The 24,886-nt window shown below is 43.0% G+C and overlaps 2 protein-coding genes across 11 annotated transcripts in view; both read right to left on the bottom strand.

Moving 5' to 3' along the window:
- TCEANC (transcription elongation factor A N-terminal and central domain containing) overlaps positions 1-3,958 on the bottom strand; it is a 41,788-nt gene extending 37,830 nt beyond the window's left edge. For all 8 annotated transcript variants that reach the window (XR_004318234.1, XR_004318231.1, XR_004318235.1 and 5 more), the window contains exons 1-2: positions 3,707-3,958; positions 1,755-1,880 (exon numbers count right to left, since the gene is read on the bottom strand). The gene's annotated coding sequence lies outside the window, so the exon portion shown is untranslated. The remainder of the gene's footprint in view (positions 1-1,754; positions 1,881-3,706) is intronic.
- A 7,792-nt stretch (positions 3,959-11,750) lies between these two features.
- Positions 11,751-24,886, bottom strand: part of EGFL6 (EGF like domain multiple 6) — a 106,113-nt gene continuing 92,977 nt past the window's right edge. For 2 of the 3 annotated variants that reach the window (XM_032475781.1, XM_032475782.1), the window contains exons 8-12: positions 21,892-22,218; positions 20,446-20,526; positions 17,587-17,691; positions 16,195-16,460; positions 11,751-12,408 (exon numbers count right to left, since the gene is read on the bottom strand). In XM_032475781.1, the coding sequence (XP_032331672.1) occupies positions 12,298-12,408; positions 16,195-16,460; positions 17,587-17,691; positions 20,446-20,526; positions 21,892-22,218 (890 nt within the window). In that variant the 3' untranslated portion in view covers positions 11,751-12,297. The remainder of the gene's footprint in view (positions 12,409-16,194; positions 16,461-17,586; positions 17,692-20,445; positions 20,527-21,891; positions 22,219-24,886) is intronic. The other variant, XM_006190501.3, reaches the window with a different exon arrangement.

Raw genomic sequence — 24,886 nt, 5'->3', positions numbered from 1 at the left:
ACTTTGCACCCATTCAACAACCTTCCATTTCCTTCTCCCTTGCAGCCCCTGGCAACCACCATTCTACTGTCTGTCTCTATGGATCTGACTACTTTAGGTACTTCGTATAACTGGAACCACACAGTGTTTGCCTTTCTGTGTCTGGCTTATTTCACACAGCATCATGTCCTCAAGGTTCATCCCTGTTGGAGCATGTGTCAGAAATTCCTTCCTTTGAAAGGCTGAATAATATTCCATTGCATGCATAGACCAAATGTTGTTTATCCATCCATCCACTGATGGACACTTGGATTGCTTCTACCTTTTGGTTCTTGTGAATAATGCTGCTATGAACACGAGTGTCATCAAATATCTCTTTGAGACCTGGCTTTCAATTCTTTTGGATGTATATCCAAAAGTGGGATTGCTGTATCATATGATAATTCTATTTTTAATTTTTTGAGAAACTGCCATACTGTTTTCAATTCTCTTCTCTATTTTTCACAGCATTTAAATCCTGTCAAACTTTCTGTTCTCTCTGTGGGACAATCATGTGGATATAAAGCATTTATTGCCCAAGGGGGGTATAGTGTGGAAGCAACTGACATATAAAATTTGGAGAACTGCCATAAAAAGACAAAGTAGGCTGTGTGTCCAGTTTAGAGTTCTACACAGTTCATTCAATAAATATTTATTATATAGATAAACAACAAGGTCCTACTCTACAGCATGGAGAACTACATTCATTTGCTTATAATAACCTGTAACTAAAAAGAATATGAAAAAGAATACATATGTGTAACTGAGTCACTATGCTGTACACCAGAAACTAACACAATTATACTTCAATAAAAATAATTTATTATGTATCTGGTACACAATACATGCTGAGCCTAACCAGATACTCTCTGCCTTGAAGGAGCTGACAGCCCAGTGGAAGCCCACTGGCCAATTACAACATGTGTCTCCACAAGGACAGAAACCACTGCAAGGGACACACAAAGCAGGCACACAGACACCAAGTCCGGGCTTCCTGTCATCTGGCCAGCTCCAGTTACCTCCTCACTGCCTTCACTCTGATTCACGTTACTTCGTAGCGGGCTCATATTCTAATACAGATTTCAGCAAGATATTCCCATTTTCCAGCTTAAAGCCCTCCAGAGGTTCCCCTCCACTCTCAGGATGGAGCCCAAGGTCCCTGGCCAAGTAATGAAAAGCCCCCTTCTAGCCTCTCTGGGATTCCATTGAATCCCCGACAAGCACGGGCCCCGTCACAGGCCTTTGCTCCACTAGCTCCCCGAGCCCGGCCTCTCTCTCAGCACGAGTGGTTCTCACTCCTGACTGCAAATCTTCATCATCTGGAGAAATTCAACAGCAAAAACAAAAACTATGTCGGGGTCTCACCCGAGAGAATGAATTAGAATCTCTGAGGACGGGCCTGGGTATTTTTCAGCTCTCCAGGTGACTGTGATCTAAACAGGAGCTGCCATCAGTGTCCTGTACACCCAGGCACAACCCCCATCCCACAGCAGAGTTGACCAAGCACCACTGCCATCCACCGGCCCAAAGGCAGTTCCCGTCCTGCTCGTAGACTGAACACACACAACCTCTCTGACTTCAGATTTGGCTGGATGAGCCTCATTAAATAAGGAAATATTAAAAATATCTGCTGTGTACAACTCACCTGAGAACCTTCTCTACAAATTACAACTGCTGATTGCAATGTTTTAATTGTCACAATGCACCCAAGTCCCCGTATTTGTTCCCACACTTACCCTCTAATGGCAGAAGGCAATACAAGTTGAGCAACTCTATGCGCCTTATACACTCCTGTCATCTCAGTCCTCACAACAACCCTGAGACAGGTAGAGGGCTTATCTCCGCCTTACAGATGAGGAAACCTGTTAAAAACATCAAATATTTGTGCACTGGTTTTTTTCATGGTGCATATCACATCAAAATTTTTTTTTATTGTCAGCCTTCCCCACAAGACCATAGAAAAATGATGTCTGTTTTAGTCACTGATACACACCTGGCCAACACCTGGCCAGTGCTTACCATTACTCAACAAATACTGTTTCGTTAAGTGAGAAAAAAGCATCCAGGATACTCTCTCTCCTCTCTGCTTGTGAGCATCATTCTTTTCATCACAGACCGGCTTGCTTGTACCTGTTGCATCTAAGCCCAGGGCCCCTCAGCTTCTTCCACGGGAGGCCAACCTCACCTCAGTTTTAGTTTAGAAAATCATTTACAGATAGTCTAGATCAAGAAGAAAAAAAAAGCAGCAGCATGGTGCCTACTGTCCTACTATGAGCTCATCAAGTGGGTTCCAGGAGTCAAGCCATTTGGAGATAAGAAAGGTCGAGACAGTACAGTTCCCAGGACGGGGTGTTGAGCATGTTGGGGGCGGGGGGAATCCAACATTCAAGATTAATGAGAATTAAATGAGACAGTCCTTATAAAGTCCTTAGAATTATGTCACACACTATGCCTGACTGACAACTACACAGGACCACAATGAAAAGGTTTACATATTATCTCCCATACCAGGCACTGTTCTGGAGCAAGGGGTCGGCAAACTGTTTCTATAAAAGGCCAGACGGTAAATACTTTAGGCTTGGCAGGCCATCCAATCTCTGTATGGCATACTCAACTCTACTGTTTTCGGAGCAGGGACAGCACACATAGACAATACATAAATGAATGGATATGGCTCTGCTCCAATAAATCTCTTCTCCAAAGACAGGCAGCCTGAATTTGGCTGCAGGCCATAGTTTGCTGACCCCTTTCTAAGACAGTGGTGTCCAATAGCAATATAATACAAGCCGGAGATATAATTGTAAAATTTCTAGTAGCCATGTGGAAAAAAATAAACAAGTGAAATTAATAATACATTCTATTGAACCCAGTGTATCCCAAATACTGTCATTTCAACATGTTGATATAAAGAAATTAAGATTGTTTACATTCTCTTTTTCATACTAGTTCTCCAAAACTCGCTGTTTTACACTTAATGCATATCTCGATTCAGACCAGACACATTTCAGGTGCTCAATAGCCTTATGTAGCCAGTGGCTATCATATTGGACAACACAGTTCTGCAACATACGCTGGTATAGATAATGCTGAGATACACAAATATACCCCTAGCTTCTGAATACATAACAAAAAATAGGATTTATATAGTACCAGCAAGAGCAGGCCCTAAACATAGATTGACTGAATGCATATAATAGCTTGTACATGTTAACTGATATTAAAGTATATAGACAAAGTGCACACATCCACACACATTTGGCCTAAACCCTGAGTAAAGATCAAAGAGAAGTTTCCACAGGCTGGTAACAAATCAGCAACAAGCTAGATCTGTTTGGATCTTTACATCTCTCTAAAATCTGAAGAGAAATTTTACGTTTCTTGCCACACACAGCCCACATACACCTCTCTAGCTACACAGGAAGCTCCCTCCTCTAGAGAGAGAAATGCCAAATGCTGTTAGAGGCGGCGCCGTTTCTGAAGTCACTCAATACTGCGCTAGGGCACTTTCGCTTTATGGCGATCCCTAACAAAGGTACAGCGAGGGGACTGGACCAGCGCAAGGGCCCACTCTGGCCCAGGTCAGGGTTTCAGTGGGTGGGGTGGAGCGACAAGCAGAGCCTGCTGCAAGCCGTCCGACGGTGACAGCCTGAGACCCAGCACACACGCAGCGGCGGCCCCGAGGACCCACCTCGCCGATCTCGGCTGGAGAAGAGGGGAGGGCAAGGACATGTGTGGGCCTACCCGGCCCTGGGCGCAGCGAGAGCCTCCCCGAGCAAGGTGGGCTTCCACTGGGGACAAAGGCTCGGCTTTCTGCAGAAGCAAAGACGCCGCCGAACCCTGAGCACTGCTCACGGAGAAGCGCGAGGGAACCCCGGGAGCCCTCGGAGGCCCCCGCGTCTAGAGAGAACTTCCGGTTCTGGGGCGGGACCGCGGAGGCTCAACCCACCCAAACCCACATACTGGAGAACACACGACTGCGCATGCGCGCTAAGGAAATAGCGTCTGCGCAGAGCGATTGGCAGGCGAACCGCCCCCAAACCCGCAGTTCCCAGGAGGACGTCATCTGGGCGGGGGCCGGCGCGGAGGCGGGCGCGGGCGGACCGCTCCAGTGCCTGAATGGAAACAAACTAGCCCGGCTGTTGTTTTTGAGCAGCAGTTTGTTGAACTACTCAACAACGTATCGTTTCTGCTGCCAGTCAAAAGAGTGCTCAGCTAAAACCGACAAAACTTTGGACAAAAATGTGAATTAGTTAATGCTGTAATTAATTCAACAAGTATTTATTGCACCCTTCACATGCATCAGTTGATAGGAAAGGAGAAGACATACATTAAGTAGCCTTGAACACCCTGCACTTCTTACCTGTACATATTCTTTCCCTGCAAGGGTCCAATAAATCCAAAGTGATGGTAGAACGAGAGAAGGTAGCAGTCTTCTTTGCTGATCCCCTACTATATAGGAAGATTTAAGGAAGCAGGGCTTTGCTCTGCATTGGATGCTGTCAGGAAGCAGAGTGATAAGCAATGTAGTAAACTTTACCTAGTAGGAAAGACACGATCGAGACTAAAGCTGTAATTAGTAAAGAAGCTACAGCGACTCCCTTTTAAAAACTGTTGAAATACTGCAGGTTAATCCCGGATATAACCTAAGAGACTGGTTTCAAAAGGCTATTGCTATAAGACTGTTTCTATCACAAGAACGAAGCGAGACACCTATTATAAATCTAACTTATTGAACAGGCTGGGCTTTGTAGCATGTAAGAAGAAACTTTTTTCTTCTCACCATTGCCTTGAAACTTCTGTCTGCTCTCTACTGCCCCTTGGCTGCTCTAGGGTTGGAACTTGAGGCTTGAGCAAATCCCACAGCTTTTCTGTTTTCTTCCTTCTGCTTTTACTGAGATATAACTGAAATACAGCACTGTGTAAGTTTAAGGTGTACAGCATAATGACTTGACCTATATACATCATGAAATGATGAACACCAGTAAGTTAGTGAACATCCATCATCTCACATAAATACAAAAGAAAAAAGAAAAACATTTTCCTTGTGATGAGAACTCTCAGGATTTACTCTGAACAACTTTCAGGTTCAACATACAGCCATTGTTAATTATCTTTATCATGTTGTACATTACATCCCTCATACTTATGACTGGAAGTTTGTACCTTTTGACCACCTTCCTCCAGTTCCCCTTCCCCCTCGTTTCCCCACAGCTTTTCCAGCCACTTTCAGGTATAAAGAAAGAATCTTATTTTTAGGTTGTTAAGAAGCCTGTTCTAATTTAATATCAGAACTTCACTTACTCAACCAATTCAAAGTGCTGACCTTCCCTCAGCTATGGTGTGATCTGTAACTCTGTGGACCAACAAAGGGAAAGACATGTAGATCAGTTTCTTCCCTCTCCTTACTGCACCCTTTCTCCATTTCCTGCACCATTTTCTGGTTTCTTCAGGATGAAGACAGGAGGAAGGAGTGGTAAAAAGGTCTTATTTGATGAGTAGCGTGGATTGAATGGTGCCCCCCTTCCCTGCCAAGAAGGACATGGCCCCTTCCTAATCCTGCAACCTGTGAATGTGATCTTACTCGGAAAAAAAAGGGTCTTTGGAGATATAAGTTAAAAGCTTGAGATAAGAGCATGCCGCATTACCTGGGTATCCAATGACAAGTGTCCTTAGAAGAGACAGAAGAGAAGACACAGAGACTGAGCAGAAGCCACATGAAAACTGCTAATGAAAAATGGTGCCTGCCAGATTAGCCAACAAAGGATGTTGCAGCCATCAAGCCACGGCAGCCACACCCAAAGGTATGCCCAGGATGGGACTTTCAGGACACTGGCCCTAGATACTTAAGGTGCAGATCAAAGGAATGATTTCAGTGAGCCCAGGCTCTTCCATCTTCCCACACATAGAAAAGCACTAAATTCCTTAACTTGAGATATCTGGTTTTCTTTAATGAACAGTAATCTTTTGATGTTCTGACTACCTGGTCTCTGTTGCAAAAACTCCTATATATCCTGGCTCCTCCCCTGCCTCCTCAGAATCGTCCCTTAGAGCTGAGACTCTGTCTCCCCAGCCTGAAGTCCTCAGAAAATCCACCGAATAAAACATAATTCTCAACCGTTAGGTTGTGCATTTTTTTCAGTCAAGATAAAGGTGGACATCGGGGTGGGGTTGGGGCAGCCACAAGCCAAAGAACTCCTAGAGCCACCAGAAGCCAGCAGAAGTGAGGAAGGATTCTCCCCAGAGCTTCTGGAAGGAGCATGGTCCTGCCAACACTTGGAGGTGGAACTTCTGATCCAGAACTGGGAGAGAATAAACTTCTTTTGTTTTAAGCCACAGTGGTTTTCTGGCAGGCACAGGAAACTAATTTGATTGATGGTATTGTTCCCTGCCATTGGCGCTCTGTGTGTTCATGTCCAAAGGCTGCCTCTTTGGTTCTTTTTGTGGGCTCACTTTGGGCATTTTTTTGGGGAGACATCCCCCCCCACCTTGTTCGGGGCCCCTCCTCACCCATTCTCTCGTTCAGATGACACACCATCTGGTTGACCACCAGCTCCTACACTTGGTGGCATGTCCCACCCAGCCTTTTTGTGTTGGGTCAGCTCACCTGCAGATGGGCCCCTTGGGTGAGGGCCTTCCAAACAGCCTAAGCCCAGCTACTGGCTGGGTACACACTCAGCCCCTGGGAGAGCCCCAGCAGCAGAGGCCGCCCCCTCTGCAGCCGCGCTCCTCACGGTCACGGGCAGTCTTCGGCAGCCCCAGCTGGCTTCTCACCCGTTTAGTCTTTCAGGCGAGTCAAGCACCATTTCTTGTGGCCTTTCAATTCAATGCAGGAGCACCTGTCAATCTCTCTGAGAGGTTCTCTCCAGGTCCCCCTCCACTTGCCCGGAAGGCAGGAGGAAGCTTCCAGAATTCTAACAGCCCTCTTCCACTCTGGTGCTGAAACTGCCTTCTTACTCATTCCTCTGTGTAAAGTCACCGGAAGCAGCTGTTAAAAAAGAGCAGTTATTCCTTAGGAAAGGTTACACTTGCAGCCCGTTACTCCTCATGCCTGAGTTTTCTTATAAGGGTCGTTTCCCTTCACTAGTCAGAGATCAGCAGAATGGGACAAGGGACAAGTAAGTGTTGAGAGGGGTGAACTGGGAGAGAGAGAGAGGTCTGCGAGATTGGATTGGAAGAGAGGAGGAGAGAGGAGGAGATCTCAGGGGTGACTGATCGGAAGGTTCTGGGTACCCAGAAAGAAGCGGGTTCACAAGACACTGGTCAGGGGAGGAATAGCGGAAAGACACAACAGGAGATGCTGAAGACAGCCCTTTCTGCTGTTTACCAGCCGGCAGCAGCACACGTGCACAAGGCTGCCACAAGGGGGCGCTGTTACAACTCTGAGAGAGGATCTAAAAAACGCATAATGCAGGGGAAAGTGTCTACCATTTGGCGGCCGAGCTGTGACTGTGGCTGGGACTCAGAAGGAAAAAGATTTTAAAAGGACAGTGACAGAGACAGGAAAGGGGGATGCAGAAACTTTGATCACTGTCCAGAGAGATGAATAGATGTGCTGAAGGCGAGGCTTCCAGGCTCCTGAGCAGCTGGGATGTTTCCCTAGGCCTCAGTCCCTAGGCCTGTTGACCCACCCCTCAAGACTCCAATGCCATCGACTTCTAGCAACAAGCAGATGTCTCTGGTCCCCTTAATATCCTGGATGGCAGGCCAGGGGACATCCTCAAGGTAAGAGTTACTTGTGGCTAGATTATCCATGAGTCTGTGTAACTTCAGTCACAACCTGCCTGGCTGGTATTTGGGAGACGAATTCACTCTAGGTGTCTCAAGTCAACCAGGATAAAGTCACATAGATGTGGTTCGTCTTAAAGTGGGGGGAGGGTAGAATACTTTTATTTTTAAAATAAATGTTTATTGCAATATAACACAAATTTAGAAAAGCCAGTGCACAAATTGTAAGTGCACTGCTTAGTGAGAATACTACCTAGACTGTTGTAAATGTATGAGGTGCCAACACTGCTGCCCAGTCTTTCTCAGTGTCAGCCCCTCATCTAATCTAACTGATCCCTGAAAGGTAAGAGTCTGATTCTCCATGGGTCTCATGTCTTTCCATCCATCTTCTGCACAAAGGCATTGGCAGGTTTGCCCTGTACCATCTTATCAAGGATGCTGGCAGAGGACACAGCCTGGGAGAACAGAGACAGTGTCTTCCTTGTCAAGAACAGATTTTTCTCCTGCCCAAAATAAAAATATTGTCTCCTTCCGGGGCAAGGTTGGGGCAGGGTTGCTATTGGTACCCCTGTAAGATGGGGGGTTTCCTAAATTTGGGGTTCCTCAACTGTGGCACAAACTCACTGTGTACCCCGCATCCTCCTGGACCCGCCTCTGCACTGCCCCACCCTCTGTGAGACTTGGGGTGGGGAGCAAGGGGTAATGGTGTGACCGTGAGGTCCAGGCTACCTGCTGTCCCATGAGTAATCAAGTCCATCTCTGTCCCAGGAGTCTCGTGTTTTCTACCGATATCCATGAACTTGTGACAGGCCAACTTGTTAGCTTGCAAGGAGAGTAACAGTTCTTGACAGCTGCAAGCATCTCCGGGTCAAAGTACCCCATAGTCACCCCACAAGTATTCTGTGCCTGCAAGAGAAGAAGACAAGAACAAAAAACACAGGCTACCTTGGGCCAGGCTGGAGGTGAGCACAATCTCAGGGAGGCATCAATTCCCCGAGCAGAAGGGGTCATACAGCACCCCGCTTCCTTGTGGCAGATATGGTCTTAAAATCTTCAATTCAGTGCTTTGGGCAGCTGCCGACATTCAGCCTCAGAGAGGAGGCCAAAATGGGGGCAGACGTTATTGTTATTTCAACATATTAATACAGGTCCAGGAGGCTGCAGGATGTGGGCCATCCCGGGGAAGGCAGTCTAGTCTAGACAGGCAAATAGGCAGCACCATTCAGTGGTAGGTCACTTGGGCAGCACTCAACGTCTGCAGGAAGTTGAAGATCTTGGTTTTGTTGAAGACTCAGTCTTCACAGTGTGTCATCTTCTCTAACAGTGCTTAGCAGCCTGGAGACAGGATGGAGAAAAGAAGGCAGTTGGCTTGATCCAGACTGGGGCTCTGCCTGGTGGTTCTGGCGGAAGGACGCAAGAGCGTGGGCTTTGTGGGCCACAGGCAAGAGCATCTTTAAAGGGATGATGGGTCTTGGAGTCTAGGTTATGTTTTATTTGAGGGCAGAGTCAAGCCAGGAGGAAGCCAAGCGAGGGGGAGAAAATGAAGGTGTCAAGAGAATGGGGGTTTCAAAAAGGTCAAAGGATAAGTGTGGGGAGATTAAGAAGAGAAAGCTAATCAACCGGAGTTTAATGGTGGAGTTCAAGAATTCAGAGGTGATGATCAAGTCCAAGGGGTGGCCTTGGTGCAGAGACTGAGGAGGAGATGATGGTTACTGGAATAGAGGAGGTCAAAGAATTGTGAGGGCAGGTTCTGGATGGGTCATTTGCCTAGATGTCACCACAGTGGTTGATGACAATGGCTAGAAGAGATGGAGGGCCATAGAGCTATTTAACTGCACCTTCAAGGAACGGTGGCTTTTACATGGAAAAAGAGAAATAAGAGATGGTGAACAAGAGTGGAGCGACGAGGATGTTGCCCTAGACTCCAGCCCCTGAAATGAGAGCAGTGGGGGAGGATGAGCAGCTTCCTTCAATATGGCTGCAGGGGGAGCCCCGGGAGAGCACTCAGTTCAGCCAAGGTTGGGAGACTAGGAAGATATCTTTGACCCGGATTACAATGGAGGAGAGTTTGTTTCCCAGACAACGGAGTATGTGTGATGGAGGCAGGGGCAGAAGCAGTGGGAGTTAGTGTCCAAAGGAGGGAGGCCATAACAGTGAGGGGATGAGAGAGTGGGAAAGGATGGATGACGGGGGGGTTTCCATCTTGGGTGGTGACTAGGGACAACAGATGTGGAGTCATGACTGAGTTATTTGACCTTATGTTGTCCAAAGGAACCCAAGTATGATTCAGTGCTACTGCAGGCTAGAGGTCCGTGACGCTATAGGCTGTTGACCGGAATTCAAAACAGTATGTTGGTATTTAAGGTCCAAGAAGTCAGTCCCCAAGACTGTGGTCTTATAGTGGAAATGGCGGGGCAGTCCCCAGGGGCTAAGACTGTTCCCCTGACTTTGGATTGTACTTTGTTTGCAATCCTAGATAGACCAAGAGAGAGTTTGTTTTTATCTCACTTAATAAAATATCAAGCAGTGACCAGCCTGGGACAGTGGTAGAGATGCCATCATGTCATCAGGGACCCAGGCTTCCTCCAGCTACGTAGTCCTCCTTGGGTGTGGTCCTGGCTCTCACGGTCACAGGCAGCTCCTAGAGCGCCTGCCTTCACAACCACATTGCAGGCAGGCAGAAGGAGGAAGAGAAAGGGCAAAAGGGGCTGCCAACTGAGAGCCTTCTTTAATGAGCCTTCCCAGAAGCCCCACCAATGACTTCAGTGGACTCCCCATCAGAAAGAGAGGTTGGGAAAAACAGTCCTTAAGTTGAGCACATCCTCCCCTAACCTCATATATATATTTATATATGGTTATACTAGTAAGGAAAAAGGTGAGAATAAATACTGGGCAACTAGAAGTCTCTGCTACAGATACTAGAGAACCATTAAAAATATTATTCAGTTCAACTTAACTCAGCTTCATACACTGATTATCTACCCATACGTAACATAATTGCAGGACTTCCTATTCCATTTCTGGTTCAACATCTCTTCCTTTAACCTGGATTACTGGGCACTGCCCTTCACTGCAATTTCTCCCCTCTTATCTTCCTTTAATCTAAACCACACCTACGCTCTCAAATTTCCCTGGTTAGAGGGGAGTCTTCTTTAAGTCTACCGCAGTCTTAGAAACCACCTGTGTCAGTTAGCTCTTGCTGTGTAACAAACCATCCCACACTTTAGCACCTTACCACAGCTATTTTATTATCTCTTACAACTCTGTGGATTGATTTGACTGAGCCAGGCAGTTCTTCACGTGATCTCACTAGACACACAATTTTGGGGGTCTCTATAACTAGCAGTTATCCTAACAGATATACCTACAGTCCTGTGTACACTCTGTATGACAAAAGTACTTCACACTAACGGAAAACAATGTGTTTTTTCCCACCATCTTGAAAGGTTGTATGTGTTGGTTGTATTGAAGAGAACATTGTTGAAGAAAGATTACTTGAAAAAACAAAGATGACGACGACAAAGAAGGATTACTAAGAGTTTTGGTGTTAAAAAAAAAAAAAGCCTTAAGAGTAAAAGCTACAAATTTTAAAGATTAGTAAAATTTTGGGGCTAACAGGCAACAATCTGGGGAACCTTCTGTTTGGGAGCTATCTTGAACCTGTTTCTGACCCAGAATCTTAAAACAGAATATGCTTTCATCCTCAGGGAACACACTCAGGATTCATTACCACACAAATCAGTTCTTGAATTTGGAAGAAAAGAGAAACAGAGGAGGCATCAGTCTTTTTTGGAATCCTGCTACTTGCATAATTAGGTTTTAGGGATTTCTCTGAGGCCTTGAGTTCAACAACTTAAGCTGTTTGCATTGCAGTTATGAGGCCTAATAAAGCAGTCATGTGATCCCATAATAGCAAGTAATTTTAAGAATTTTTTAAAATATATAAGTATTTCCAAAGAGAAAAGAATAAACACATATTCTAGCAAAGCAAATAATCATACACATAATTAAACATAGAATCAACAACACATTTACTTACTTAGAAAAACTTAAACCATGACAAAAGGTGAGTATTTGGATATTATTATTATAAAGAATTTAAATATACAAGCTTGGCTGTAAAAGATCAGGCTAAGCCACGTAGGTAAAAGTCTATCTGTGATGTCACAGTTTCCAAGAAATGCCATAAAAGTCAGACAGTTAAACATTTTTCTGTGCCTTTTTTTTTTTTTCCTTTTTGGTAATTCTAGAAACGTTGTAAAATAGATTCATCAAGTCATGCAGACAAATCAAATATACTGCGAGGGGGAGCTGAACTGACAACTCCATATTTTATAAATTCAGAGATGAGTGAGAAGACACAGTGGTACTATATTTAAAGCAAATATTGGCATATCTCACACAAGAAAAGCATCTTACAATAATGATTCTGTTGGTGCATTACAGTTTTTCACTTTGTATTTCTAAAATGGGAGAGGTCTATGATGTAATGTCAAAAAACAGAGAACTGACATAGAAAGCCAAACATAACGATGTAAAAGGCAACAATAACATTCAGCCATCCACAGATAAAAGGCCACCTGGACATAAGCCTGAAACCAGCAAGACGCCGTCCACTGCAATTTCTCCGGTTTTGCCCTTGCCACGTTCTGCTTCAAAAATGATCTAATAATGGAGAGGGAATAAAAAATTACTTCAAAATATTTAAAGCAATAATATACTTGCACTAGTTAATAGCTATTACACTGGACTAAACTACTATGTCCCTCTTGCATAGAAACAGGTTTTGACATTGAAAAAAAATCTATATATATAATATTTTCCAGATGCCATGTATCTACACTGAGTGAATTACATTCAGAGAAAACAGGGTCACTGCAACACCTTAAAGAATCTGGATGGGGAGGGATAAATTGGGAGTTTGGGATTTGCAGATACAAACTACTATATATCAAGAAATAAACAACAAGGTCCTACTGTATAGCACAGGAAACCATATTCAATAGCTTGTAACAGCTTATAATGTAAAAGAATATGAAAAGGAATATACACATGTATAACTGAATCACTATGCTGTACACTGGAAATTAATACAACACTGTAGATTAACTATACTTCAATAAAAAATAATTAAAAGAATCTGGAAAACCCTGAAAAGCTGAGAAAACTAAGGTTTAAGCAGAAATTTTAGAATTTCCATTTAAAGAAAAAAAAAGCAAAACTAAAAGAATAATATGGTTTTCTTTTCAAAAAGCAGGCTAGAAGAAATTTAACATCCCTCGTGAACATCTAATGATCTAATGTAAAACTATATAGTTGAAAGGGAATTACTTTGATATGTTCAGATTTTGGTAGTTTGCAGGAATAAAGTTATTTCTCTTAAAATGTTGGTTTAAATATTTGAAATTATCTGCAATGCTACAGTTTTTATGTGTTGAAAAATGTTTCATAATAGGTTATAATCATTTTTATCTAAGATATTTATAAAAAATAAAAAGAGGAGCAAATTTTATGTTTTAGAAATTTCTAATGCATGGCGAACACAGGATCAATACTAAAAAAATTCATCTTCAGATTGGACAGAAAATGACAGAGATAACTCATTTGACAAAATTAAGGATGTACAGTGACTATTTTATACTCATTCATTCATTCAAAAATGTTTCCAAAGAAATTCTTTGTTGGTTTTTTGTTTGTTTTGTTTTGGGGGGGAAGTAATTAGGTTTCCTTATTTCCTTATTTATTTTAATGGAGGAACTGGGGATTGAGCCCAGGACCTTGTGCATGCTAAGCACACACTCTACCACTGAGCTATACCCTCCCCCTAGAAATTTTATTAAAATAAATATTTGCTGAATAAACACTTATGTTTCTTCAATACTGTTAATTTTTTTAAAAAGTTCATGTTAGTTTTAAAATCAGAAAAAAACCCCAAAATATTTTAAATTCAATAATTATGAAAATAGTAATAGCTACAATTTATGGAACATCTATTAAATACCACTCACTGTAAGTAATGAAGAAGGTAATACACACAGTGGGTTCTTTAATTCCTTAATTCTCAGTATCAGAGATAAGCAGATTCAGAGGACAGCAAAAGGATTCTGAGTCAAAGATGATCAAGGTTACCCAAGAACAAAAGTTTTAGAAAAGGAATATTTAATTTGGAACATGTTATTCTTTTTTAAAGTGACACAAACACATATTCTATCAACAGCAGGTGCATATCATGGTTGGAAATAAATTAAAATATGTATCCATGTGGAAGGTAAATTGCAAAACATGGAAGCACTCATGTTACTGTGCAATGATCACAAATCTTTACTTTTTAATAAAGTGATTTTCCTTTATCTTTTCTAAACTTTTTCAAAAAATAAATTCAAACTTAGAGCAAATTGGCATTTTCAAGAAAGCCTTTAAGACTGATGCTCACAACCATGCCATGTCTGTCATGCGTACTTTTTTTATAAATTGAAGTATAGTAAGTTTACAGTGTTGTGTCAATTTCTGGTAGTGTACAGCATGTTTCAGTCATACATACATATATTCCTTTTCATACTTTTTCATTATAGGTTACTACAAAATATTGAATATAGTTCCCTGTGCTAAACAGTAGAAACTTGTTGTTTATCTATATATATAGTAGTTAGTATCTGCAAATCTTGAACTCCCAATTTATCTCTTCCCACCCACCTCACCCCTCTGGTAACCATAAGTTTATTTACTATGTCTGTGAGTCTGTTTCTGTTTTGTAAATAAGTTCATTTGTGTCTTTTTTTTTTTTTTTAAGATTCCATATATGACTGACACCATATGGTATTTTTCTTTCTCTGTCTAACTTATTTCACTTAGAATGACGATCTCCAGGTCCATCCATGTTGCTGCAAATGGCATTATTTTATTCTTTTTTATGGCTGAGTAGTGTTCCATTGTATACACGTACCACAACTTCTTTAGTAGAGTGTATTTTAAACAAGATGTTCTGCTTTGATTCAAGGATGATGAATGAATGAGGAGATGTTTAATCTAGCATCTGAGACGTGGGACCTGGCTTTTTGGTCTGACACCTACTACAGGATTTGACTTTTGTTAACTAACATATTATCTTTCACAAGCGAAGTAGAAACAGAATCCTAGTTCATGGGTCTACTAATTGGTCTTCCTCTTGTCACCATAGCTGGGAACTCAGCTCTTCATATAGCTCCTTCTAGCTTTCACCCTATCTTTTCCCTTCCCACCTCGACCAAACTTTTCACATGGGCCCAGAGCTCTGCTCCTTTTCTTCCTCATGGGTGGCCTTCCCTCTTCCCCTCCAAAGACACAACTCCTGCAAAGGTCAGCTGCCACCTCCTGATGGTCAAACTTAATAGAGACTTTGTCATTTTTATCCTATTTGCTCTTTCTGAGCATTTTATCCCATTGATCAACTTCCTCTTAAAACTCTGTTCCCTTTTCCTTTATTAAGCCCACTGTGCAATAAAAGATGAACTCGGCAGGTCTGGGTTGTCCAAACTCTGCACATTCCAAACAAAGGTTTGGCCCTTGACTGGTTCCTGGGAGATAACCTCTAAGTCCCTGGACTATCCTACCTCTTAAGAGTGTCTTTGGCCACGCCACATAGTTTATGCCAACCATGTGATTTCTGATGGGGATGTTGGGTCACACAGTATTGGCCTGGCCTCTGGAGAAGTTAGAGACTGAGTAACTAGGGTCGGCCACGTGGGCAGTTGTGCAGGAAGATGGACCCCCAACAAAATCCCTGAACATCAAGGCTTGAGTGAGCTTCCCTGGTGGGTAGTGCTTTGTGCATGTTGTCCCACGTCATTGCTGAAAGAATTAAGAACTATCTACGTGACTCACTGGGAGAGGAAAACTGCCAGCTTGTGCCTAGCCTCTCCTCTGCCCTACGCGCCTTTTCCCTCTGCTGATTTTAACCTATATCCTTTCACTGTAACAAACTATAATCATGAACAAACTGCAACAGCTTTACTGAGTACTTTGAGTCTTTCTAGGGAATCACGGAACCTGAGGGTGGTTTTAGGGACCCCAGACAACAGCCCCTCTCTCCGTTCAGTCCAAAAAACATTTAAAAATGACCTTCTAGCCTGTATTCATTGTGGTAGGTGCTGGGTACAAAATGAATGAACAAGATATGCTTTTACACATTAAGGAATTTAGAGCCTGGTTCGGAGGGAAGGTGTTGAGAGGAGCCTGACACACAAACAGCTCATGTCCACAGAATGTAACATGCAGGCACCTGACACGCATCATCGTTCGTTGTGCTATTAATTGCCTGGCCTACTTTGCTCCAGAATATAAGCTCTTTAAGGGTCGGGAAAAAGTCTTACACATCTTTGTAGCCCTAGTGCCTACGTAGCTCAGTGAGTGTTTTGTTTGTTAAATCACGGAAAAAGAATGTCAACATCTCGTTCAATACTGTTTTCCACTTACGCTTTTGGGAGTATCCATCTCTGGGTCGAGCTGTATTTTCCCCGTCTTCCACCGTTCATCTGCACTCCTGGTCTTCTCCCAGGCCAGGGCACTGTTACTGTTCTTCACAAACACTCGAAGCTTCCCTACTTTGTTTCCAGCCAGCCGGTAATGAAAGAGCAAACAGAAGTTGCTTTGGGGCTGCAGGTCGGGGAGGAGAAGTTTCAAACGGCCAACGTCCTTCTTCTGGCCCACCAGGGCCGGAACTGCCATATAGTAGCCAACAGCTTGAAGAGAAGAAAAAGCCACAGTTAATAAGGCCACTGCAGGGGGAGGGTGTAGCTCAGTGGTAGAGCGCATGCTTAGCATGCACGAGGCTCTGGGTTCAATCCCCAGTACCTCCTCTAAAAATAAATAAATAGGTAAATATAATTACCTCCCCCACAAAAAAATTTTTAAAAAATAAGGCCATGGTAAAGGGTTTGGCTGTAATGAATAAAATAGCTGCAAAAAATGAACAATAGTCTCCTGTAAGGAAAGCTGAAGTCTTTCATTTTGAACATTCAGGAACACAATTTTCAAGCTAAAATGAATTTTAGGGATCACAGAACTGAAATTCTTTGTTGTACAGTGAAGGCAACTGAGGAATTTGTCCAAATTCACAAAACTTGGTTATAGCAGATACAGAGTAAAAAATTAATTAAATCGTCTTTTAGTACTGTAGGTAATTTGCAGCTGACGGAGAACTTGTGTTCCAGAATTTTCCACCTTAGTTGTTTGGACCCTGGACTGCATTTCTCCACCGAGTCGATATGCATGACGGCAGCGCCTCAGGCGGGTCCACAGCATGGGACTGCATCCACAATGTACGTGGATTTGTACTAATGGTACCACGGAGCTCAACCACCACGTGTAACGGATCAGTCCAAGTTCTGAGTTAAGATGGCAGGAACACAGGTCACCTTCTGATCCTAAGATCATTCTGCCAAGTATCTTTTAACCAGTGTAGTGGATATTTGCTCAGCTCTAATCTTCTGGTTGTGCCTTTGATGGACTTGGGCAAAAACTCTTATAGACTGGGGTCTGAAGAAGTTGATAGGTAGAAGGAATTCCTCTAGAAGCCAGGGGAGGAGAGGATGGTGGGTGAAATCTTCTGCTATTCTACATCACAGAGACACTCATAGGAGCCAAGGTGACACTGCCTTGGTTTTCACTGGGCCCAGAGACTGTTTGGGAGAGTGATTAAGGAGGAGAATATACACTAGATCCAGTCAGTCATTCATCAAGGGAGACTTGGGAAGGTCTAAAAGTTTCCTAGCCTAACAAGTGACAGGAATAATGACCCTCCCATCACTGGAGAGCTTCCTTTACCTAGACTGTATCGCAGAACATGAAATAGTGAAATCTAAATACCATTATCTCGATCAGCAGGATTCCAGTCAAAATCATCTTCTATATCCTGTTTCCAGTCACAGACCCCATGGTCAAAGCTGCAGTCAGCTGAGATACTTAAATCTGCTAAGAAAAAGGGTGCATTTCGTCATCATTGAGAGCAGTAGGAAAACGTTGAACGTTGGGAGCTTTGGAAGGTGATGCCACGTTTTCAGCTGCTGTCAAGAGTTAAGCTGAGCTACTCCACGGTACTGCTGCTTTGGCACCCGCTTTGTCTGGCCTTTTTGTAAGGCCTCTGGGGGCCTTAAACTGGCACCAGTCATCGTGCAAGCACACACCCTGGATAAGAGCCTGCAGAGTCACAGCAAAAGTCAGTCCCTGATGTGACTTCCCCAACAGCCCCTGCGATTAGCAGTCTTCCCTGATCCCAGGGCCTTCCCCTCAAGCACTCCTTAGATAAGACCTCCTGGAGCTTACATTTTTGATTATTTTCGTTTGAATCAACCAACCCAGCCTTAGCCCAGCAACCCCAAAGCTCTCTACCTCCCTGTGAGGCCCCTGGAGGAGGGCCCTGTAATAAACTTAGTAATAAACTTCTCTATCTCAATTTCTTTTCTGGTCTTTTATTGAACCATCAGGCCCTCAGACGCTCTACTTAACTTGCATAACCAGTACTTTGTAAAATTTGTTTACGCTTCAATTGTGCATACTGTTTTTTAAAAGAAATATATAGTATTTTTATTTAAGTACCTCCAAACTTGAATTCATCTGCGTGAAGCATTGTAAAATAATACATTTCTCTTTTGAGTATCATTACAGTTGTACAAAGGTTTTCACTGGTTCTGTTTTTCTACTGTTACCGATAAGCATGCAACACTGACTTTATCCCACATATAGTCGGTGTTTCAAATAATGGCTTAAATAGAAAAAAAAAGTTTGTTAAATGTTATTTTAGCAAAATTGCAGCAACTGCATGGAGTACAGGGCCAGCTAGTACAAGCTCTGAACTGGCCTCTGGTTACTTTTATGGAGATCAGAGGTCAGCAAACTAACGCCCCGCCCCATTGCTTGCTCTTGTGTTTTACTGAAACACACCACGCCCATTCCTTTACGTATTGTCTACGGCTACTTTTGAGCTACAGTGACAGAACTGAGCAGATGCAACTAGATGGTATGGTTCAGAAAGCCTGAAATATTTACTATCTGGCCCTTTACAGAAAAGTCTTGTTGACCTCTGATGTAGGTGAGACAGGAGGGAAGGGAGCAGGGCACAACCATTAAAAGAATGACGTAGCAGTTGAGGATGCGACATAAACTGGTTAGAACCAAGATGGCAGAAGATTTGACTTCTGGTAGACCTTGAGCTTCATTATACATTCACTGTAATATATTAACGTGCTAAATGACACTCCCACAGGTGCCATGACAGTTCCCAGGCTGACCATAAAAGGTCAAAAAGTGGGCGGGGCCCATTCCTAAGACATTGCCAGAGAATGTAGGTTCTTGCCTCTCACAGGAAAGAATTCAAGAGCGAAGCTTAGTAAAGTGAAAACAAGTTTGTTTAGAGCGATACACACCCCATAGACAAGAGTGCGGTTCGTCTCACTCAGAAGAGAGCGGCTTAGGAGATACATGCTCCCTAAGCAGAGTGCAGGCCATCTCAAAAGGCGAGGGGGAGAGAGGCCGAGAGGTGGGGGGTGTTTAAAGTACAAGTAGATACACACTCCATAGAATGCCAGCCGTCTCAGAGGGCAAGACAGGGCACAACCAATGAGGCGCGGGGTTGTCAGTTTTTGTGGGCTTGGTAATTTTATATGCTAATGAGGGGAGGATTATTCCAACTATTTTGGGGAAGGGGTGGGGATTTCCAGGAACTGAGCAGCTGCCCAGTTTTTGACCTTTTATGGTCTTATGCTCATAAGGCAAAATTGTAAACTCTCTATGTTTCATTAAAGATTATGGAAGAAAAAGTAAAATAAGAAAACTGGCTGGCTTGTGGATCCAAAGGGAACTCAAATGATTTATTAGCACTTAGCTAGTGTAAAGCAGAGCTGGGGCAGAAGTTCTGAGCACCTGAAGAACATAGCTTATCCCCTGAGCATTTTCTTCCTAACCAGGAAAATGGGCAATAAGATGTCTGATGCAGAGAAATTAAACAAATGGAACACTCAGGAGAAAGATGGAAGAGAAGATGCCATAGGAGCTGGGTCACGCCTTTGGAGAGTTTTTAGTAGAAGTTTCTCACAAGGCCTGGCTTAGCCGGCCTGCTGGAAGATGGGAGATCACATGGAGCAGAGCCGAGTCAGCCCAGGTGACCCATGAGGCCCCAGGCACGTGAGAGAGCACAGCTGAGATGAGCCGGCCCACAGCTGATGCAGACACATGGGAGAGTCCCACACAGACCAGCTCGGATCAGCAGGACTGTCCAGCCAACCCACAGACTCATACACAAAACTGAGTTTCTATTGCTGTAGGCCACCTAGAGTTGTGGCTGTCAGTTCCGAAGTGTTTCCATGGCAACAGGTAACTGACACAGGCAGTTCAGGCAAGATTTTCGTAACAGTGAGTTTCAGGCTGTGGGCCCTCACATGTTGGAGTGGAAGCCAATGAGTCATTCCCTCATGTATCATCCGCCTCACCTCTTTAGGTGTCAGGCGGAGGTGGAGAGAAGACTGGCTTACAACACTGTAATCATTGGTATTAATCACATAAGGACCTAATACTTTCATACTGACACCAGGTACCATGATGTAATGACTTTCTCCTTGGGTGTTCAGGAATGAAGCAATGATTCATAAACAACCATCTCAAGCCACAAAGAAATGAAAACAACACGGGATGCCGCGACAGAGCACACACTGGGGAGAAGGCATCACTCACCTCTGTGCTCCAGGCTGGATGTTGTAGCTTTTCTTTGGACTAGAACCAAATCAACCTGACCATCTTCATTCACCTTAGGGGCTAACAATGAACATTTGATCAGTTAAGAAATACCCTAAGAAGGGATGAATGAATGACTGAACCAAGAGGGTTTTATTATATACAGTTGGCCCTCCATATCTGTGGGTTCCATAACCACAGATTCAACCAACCACAGGTCAAAAAATATATACATAAAAAAAAAATCCAGAAAGTTCCAAAGAGCAAAACTTGACTTTGCCTCGCACGCCAGGCAACTACTTACATCACATTTACATTGTATTAGGTATTTTAAGTAATCTAGAGCTTATAAACTACGTGGGAGGATGTGTGCAGGTTATATGCGAATGCTACACCATTCTATATAAGGGACTTGAGCATCCACGGATTTTGGTATCTGTGGGGGTTCCTGGAACCAATCCCCTGTGGATGTCAAGGGACGACTGTATTCTACTTACAGAATGTGTTACAGCTGTGGTTCCCTAATGTTAGTTCCAGTTTCCTCATCTAGAACCTTCTTCCCAAAGGTGCCCTTAGTTGACCTAAGTATCACGTAAGTATCCTAAGTAACATGTCCTTTCTCATCAGGTTTTGGGAACATACTGTCTTGAGACTGTGACTCTGTGTTAAGGGAGATAATGCCATTGGTATGCAAAGTTCTTGGACGGGTGGACCTGCATCCACTTTTCATTTGGTGAAATCCAATGGCCATGGAGCAAGAACAGGTTACAAGGCAAAATATAGAGGGAGCACCAGATGCCTGATGAGAATGAGATGGAAAGTCTCAGTGTGGGGGATCCAGGGTGGGTTAAGATGGAAACCATCCTCGAGGGGCTGAAGCTTATGGTGGGTTCTGCCCAGCCACCAGTGAAAAGGGCAGGTATCCAGCTCATGCAGAAAACTTAAGCTTCAGCTCTACAGAGAATTTTCCTCTCTACAACTATCCATTTTGGCTTTTTAAATCATAACCGTCCAACTCTGAAATTCTCCTTTCATGAAGTGGGCTTGTAAAAACTGCCTTCAAAAAATAAAAAGGTAGAGTTTGGCAGACCCAGCTGGGGAGGCTGTCTGTGGTTTGGGGGTGCCCTGCACGCATAGACGGAGAGCCAGACAACCGTGCTGGCAGGACAAGCAAGCTTACTTGGCTGCGGGTGGGAAGAGAGTATGCGTTCAATAGGAAGCCCCCCACCCCTGGCCGTTGCCCAGGCAAGGGGACAGAACTTACCCTCCTTGCTTCCCACAGCAGCAAATTTGATTTCATATCTGCAGAAGATGTCAGTTTCCAGAACTTATACAGAACCCTGCTTCTTAGGACTTAAAGTCGATCCCATTTTACTTAAGGGATGAAACGATCTTGTCTGAGAAATAGATATCCATAAAATAAATAAATGAACGAGTAAAACTCACAAAACACATCTCCTCGAAGGCTTTGTTCCTGCTCCACGTGGTTTTCCAGGGCTTTCTCATCTCGTCTCTCCTCCTCCAGGCCCTCTTTCTTTCCCTCTTCATTCCTCTTTCTTTCTCCACTAGGGTCCCCATCTCTGGAAACACTCTCTTCAGAGCTGAAGGGCTGCAAGTTAACCTTAGGGGCGGGAGTGCCCACAGGTTCTGTGATAATGTTTTTAATTTTTACCTTCTTTTTCATGCTATTTTTGTGAGCAAGCAACTTCTTGATTCTGTCTTTGATGGTACCTGGTGCTCTGAGGAATTCCTTCACAGAATTTTCAGGGATAACTAAAATAAACAATAAAAGAAAAGTTCCACATTGGCCAATAATTAGATCACTCATGAGAAATGGAGCATTTAAACAGTGTTCAAGTACAGTAAATGAATGCTTCTAGAATCAACCCATTAAGGCCCTACCTTTGATATTTTAGGAAGAACTATCTTTGCACTGGTTTTAAGAAGCTCCAATGTCACAGTAGGATCTTAACTACCTTAAATCATTAGAGGATACACTTTCGTTTTGCTTCAGAGGCTACGATAATGAAATACTTGCTCCTACCAAGCTGGGCTACAGATTCCCACGTGATGGATATTCCTGCTTTCATATTAATATTCACCAAAGCTGGCACTGTCCAAGTAGCCTGTAATTTGTTTAAAATTGCTGTTCAAAGATTACAGGTAGCATTATGTTGGATGATATAAATTGTTAATAATGGGCCATTTGTAACTTGCAAAAATGGTGATTTATGGTTCAATGTATACACACCTAATTTTCCTTCCTCGTTCTCTCACTCTTTTCAATTTCTTCACCGCAATCAACTACTTTCTAAAGCAAAATGATTTCACTTATTGACTATAGAGAGGCATCTATATTTACTTTTTACATTCATTTCCTATTTCTCGTCACTAAATTACATTGTTTTTAAAAATGCACCTCTAGTGGGGAGGGATATAGCTCAGTAGTAGAGCACATGCTTAGTACCCATGAGGTCCTGGGTTCAAGCTCAAGTACCGCCTCTAAAAATAAACGAATCTAATTAGCTGCCTCCCCTTCTCGCCACCTCCCCCCCAAAAAAACAAAACAAAACAAAAAAGCACCTCTAGGTTAATTCCTCATATCTGCCCCCTACCCAATCATGGATCAATGGCCCTTGGGGGAAATAGTGTAGAAGAACTTGAGAGGTAGAAAAAAGGTCTTTTAGCCCCACATCTTTGTTTTGTAGATGACGCAACTGAGTATGTGTGATGTTCTGTGACTTACCCAAAGTCACTCAGCTACCCTGGGGCAGAGCTAGACTTGAGGGTAAAGCAGATGAATGACTCTTTTTCCGGTCCTATTTCCATGACAGGTTTATTCCTTCTTTAGGATTAAGGGTTACTTTTCTCTAGATGGCTTCAAATTCCTTGAGATCAAGAGTCCAGAGATACATGCCCCCTTTCCAGGCACCTACCCGTGATAATTAAGAATATCCAACTATATACTACTATACATAGATAAACAAGGACCTACTGTATATCATAGGGAACACTATTCAGTATCTTGTAATAACCTATAATGGAATCTGAAAAAGAATATATATACATAGAACTACTGAATCACTTTGCTGTGCACCTGAAGCTAACACAACACTGCAAATCAACTATACTTCAATTTAAAAAAAAAAACTACCCATGATGTAAAAAAGTAATTTAAAAAGATTAAAAACTTTGATTTTTAAAATAAAATATACTGTCCTTTTATAAAATACCTAGGCATGTGCAAGTCTAAGACTAAGCAAAAAGGGTCTAATACCACCTAAACCAACTCACTCAATTCTACCACTTGGATATATTCAGAGGGAAATGAAATAAGGGAGTAGACATCAATTTTGGTGTCTAAAAAGAATATTATAAAAAGAAACTGGATTGGGATTTTATTAGAATTTTTTGGGGGGCAATGTTTTATTCTCTTCTCCTGCTCAGTTCCTTCTCCATCATTTGGCTGATTCAATCTGTCCCAAAGTGGTAGAAAAATAACCGAGGAGGAGCCCACAACATTTTGAATAATCAAAAGGAGCAAGAAAAATGTTTTGAAAATATATATACCCTTAATTAATACATCGCTTTTACTTTGAAATCAGTCTAAGGCTATTATGACAAGAGGTATATTTCTCTTTTCAACGAAATGTCCAAGTTATTTATCAATGTGACAGCCTGTGGTTATAAGTTCAAAACCAACTACTACTAATACAAATAGTCCATCATTACTCATTTTCCTGACCTTCCGATGTCCGGTTTCAGCTTCTCTGCCAGAGGCTGCATGACAAGCTCTGATTGTAATGTGCATATACAGACCTTCCTCTGCACGCTTCCCTGTGTAATTCGGTGGATGGGTCCCTGATTCTTTTCCCAGGACCCAGCAGGAAAAATTAACAGGAAACACCCATTCCCAGGAAATTTCCTCTACATAATCAGTAACATAACACTAAAGACCTTTAATAAATAATAAGGAGAGGGTTTTAACCTATACCAGGCAAACGTAAACATCTGCCTTAGTTTCTGTCTTGAAGTTTGACTTTTCAAACCATCACAGCCTTTGCGGTGCCAATGATTTCAGTCCTTCAGTATGTAGGGAGAGCTGGGGCAGGTGTGAAACGAACTATGCACATACATGACTGTGAACAGATAGATCTGGCCATACCTAGGTGTTGCTCTTTCAAATCTGACGTAGCTGATGACTGTTTTGAAAATTTCTTGATTACTGCATCATCTTCTTGAGACTATAAAAACATGGGAGGAAGTTGCAGTAGGAGGGTCTGATACATTTGGGGATCTCAGACATAAAAAGAGGCAATTCTAGGGTTTTGAGATTCAGAGGCCAGTCTTCTGTAAATGAGATTGACAATTTCTCTTGAGAGAGAGGTGAGATTTCTTTCAATATCCACTTGGTGAAAAACTTCTGCCTACCGGAAAATCC

The sequence above is a fragment of the Camelus ferus genome, chromosome X, assembly GCF_009834535.1.
Source record: "Camelus ferus isolate YT-003-E chromosome X, BCGSAC_Cfer_1.0, whole genome shotgun sequence".
NCBI classification, from domain to species: domain Eukaryota; kingdom Metazoa; phylum Chordata; class Mammalia; order Artiodactyla; family Camelidae; genus Camelus; species Camelus ferus.
This window is presented reverse-complemented; position numbering and strand designations above follow the sequence as displayed.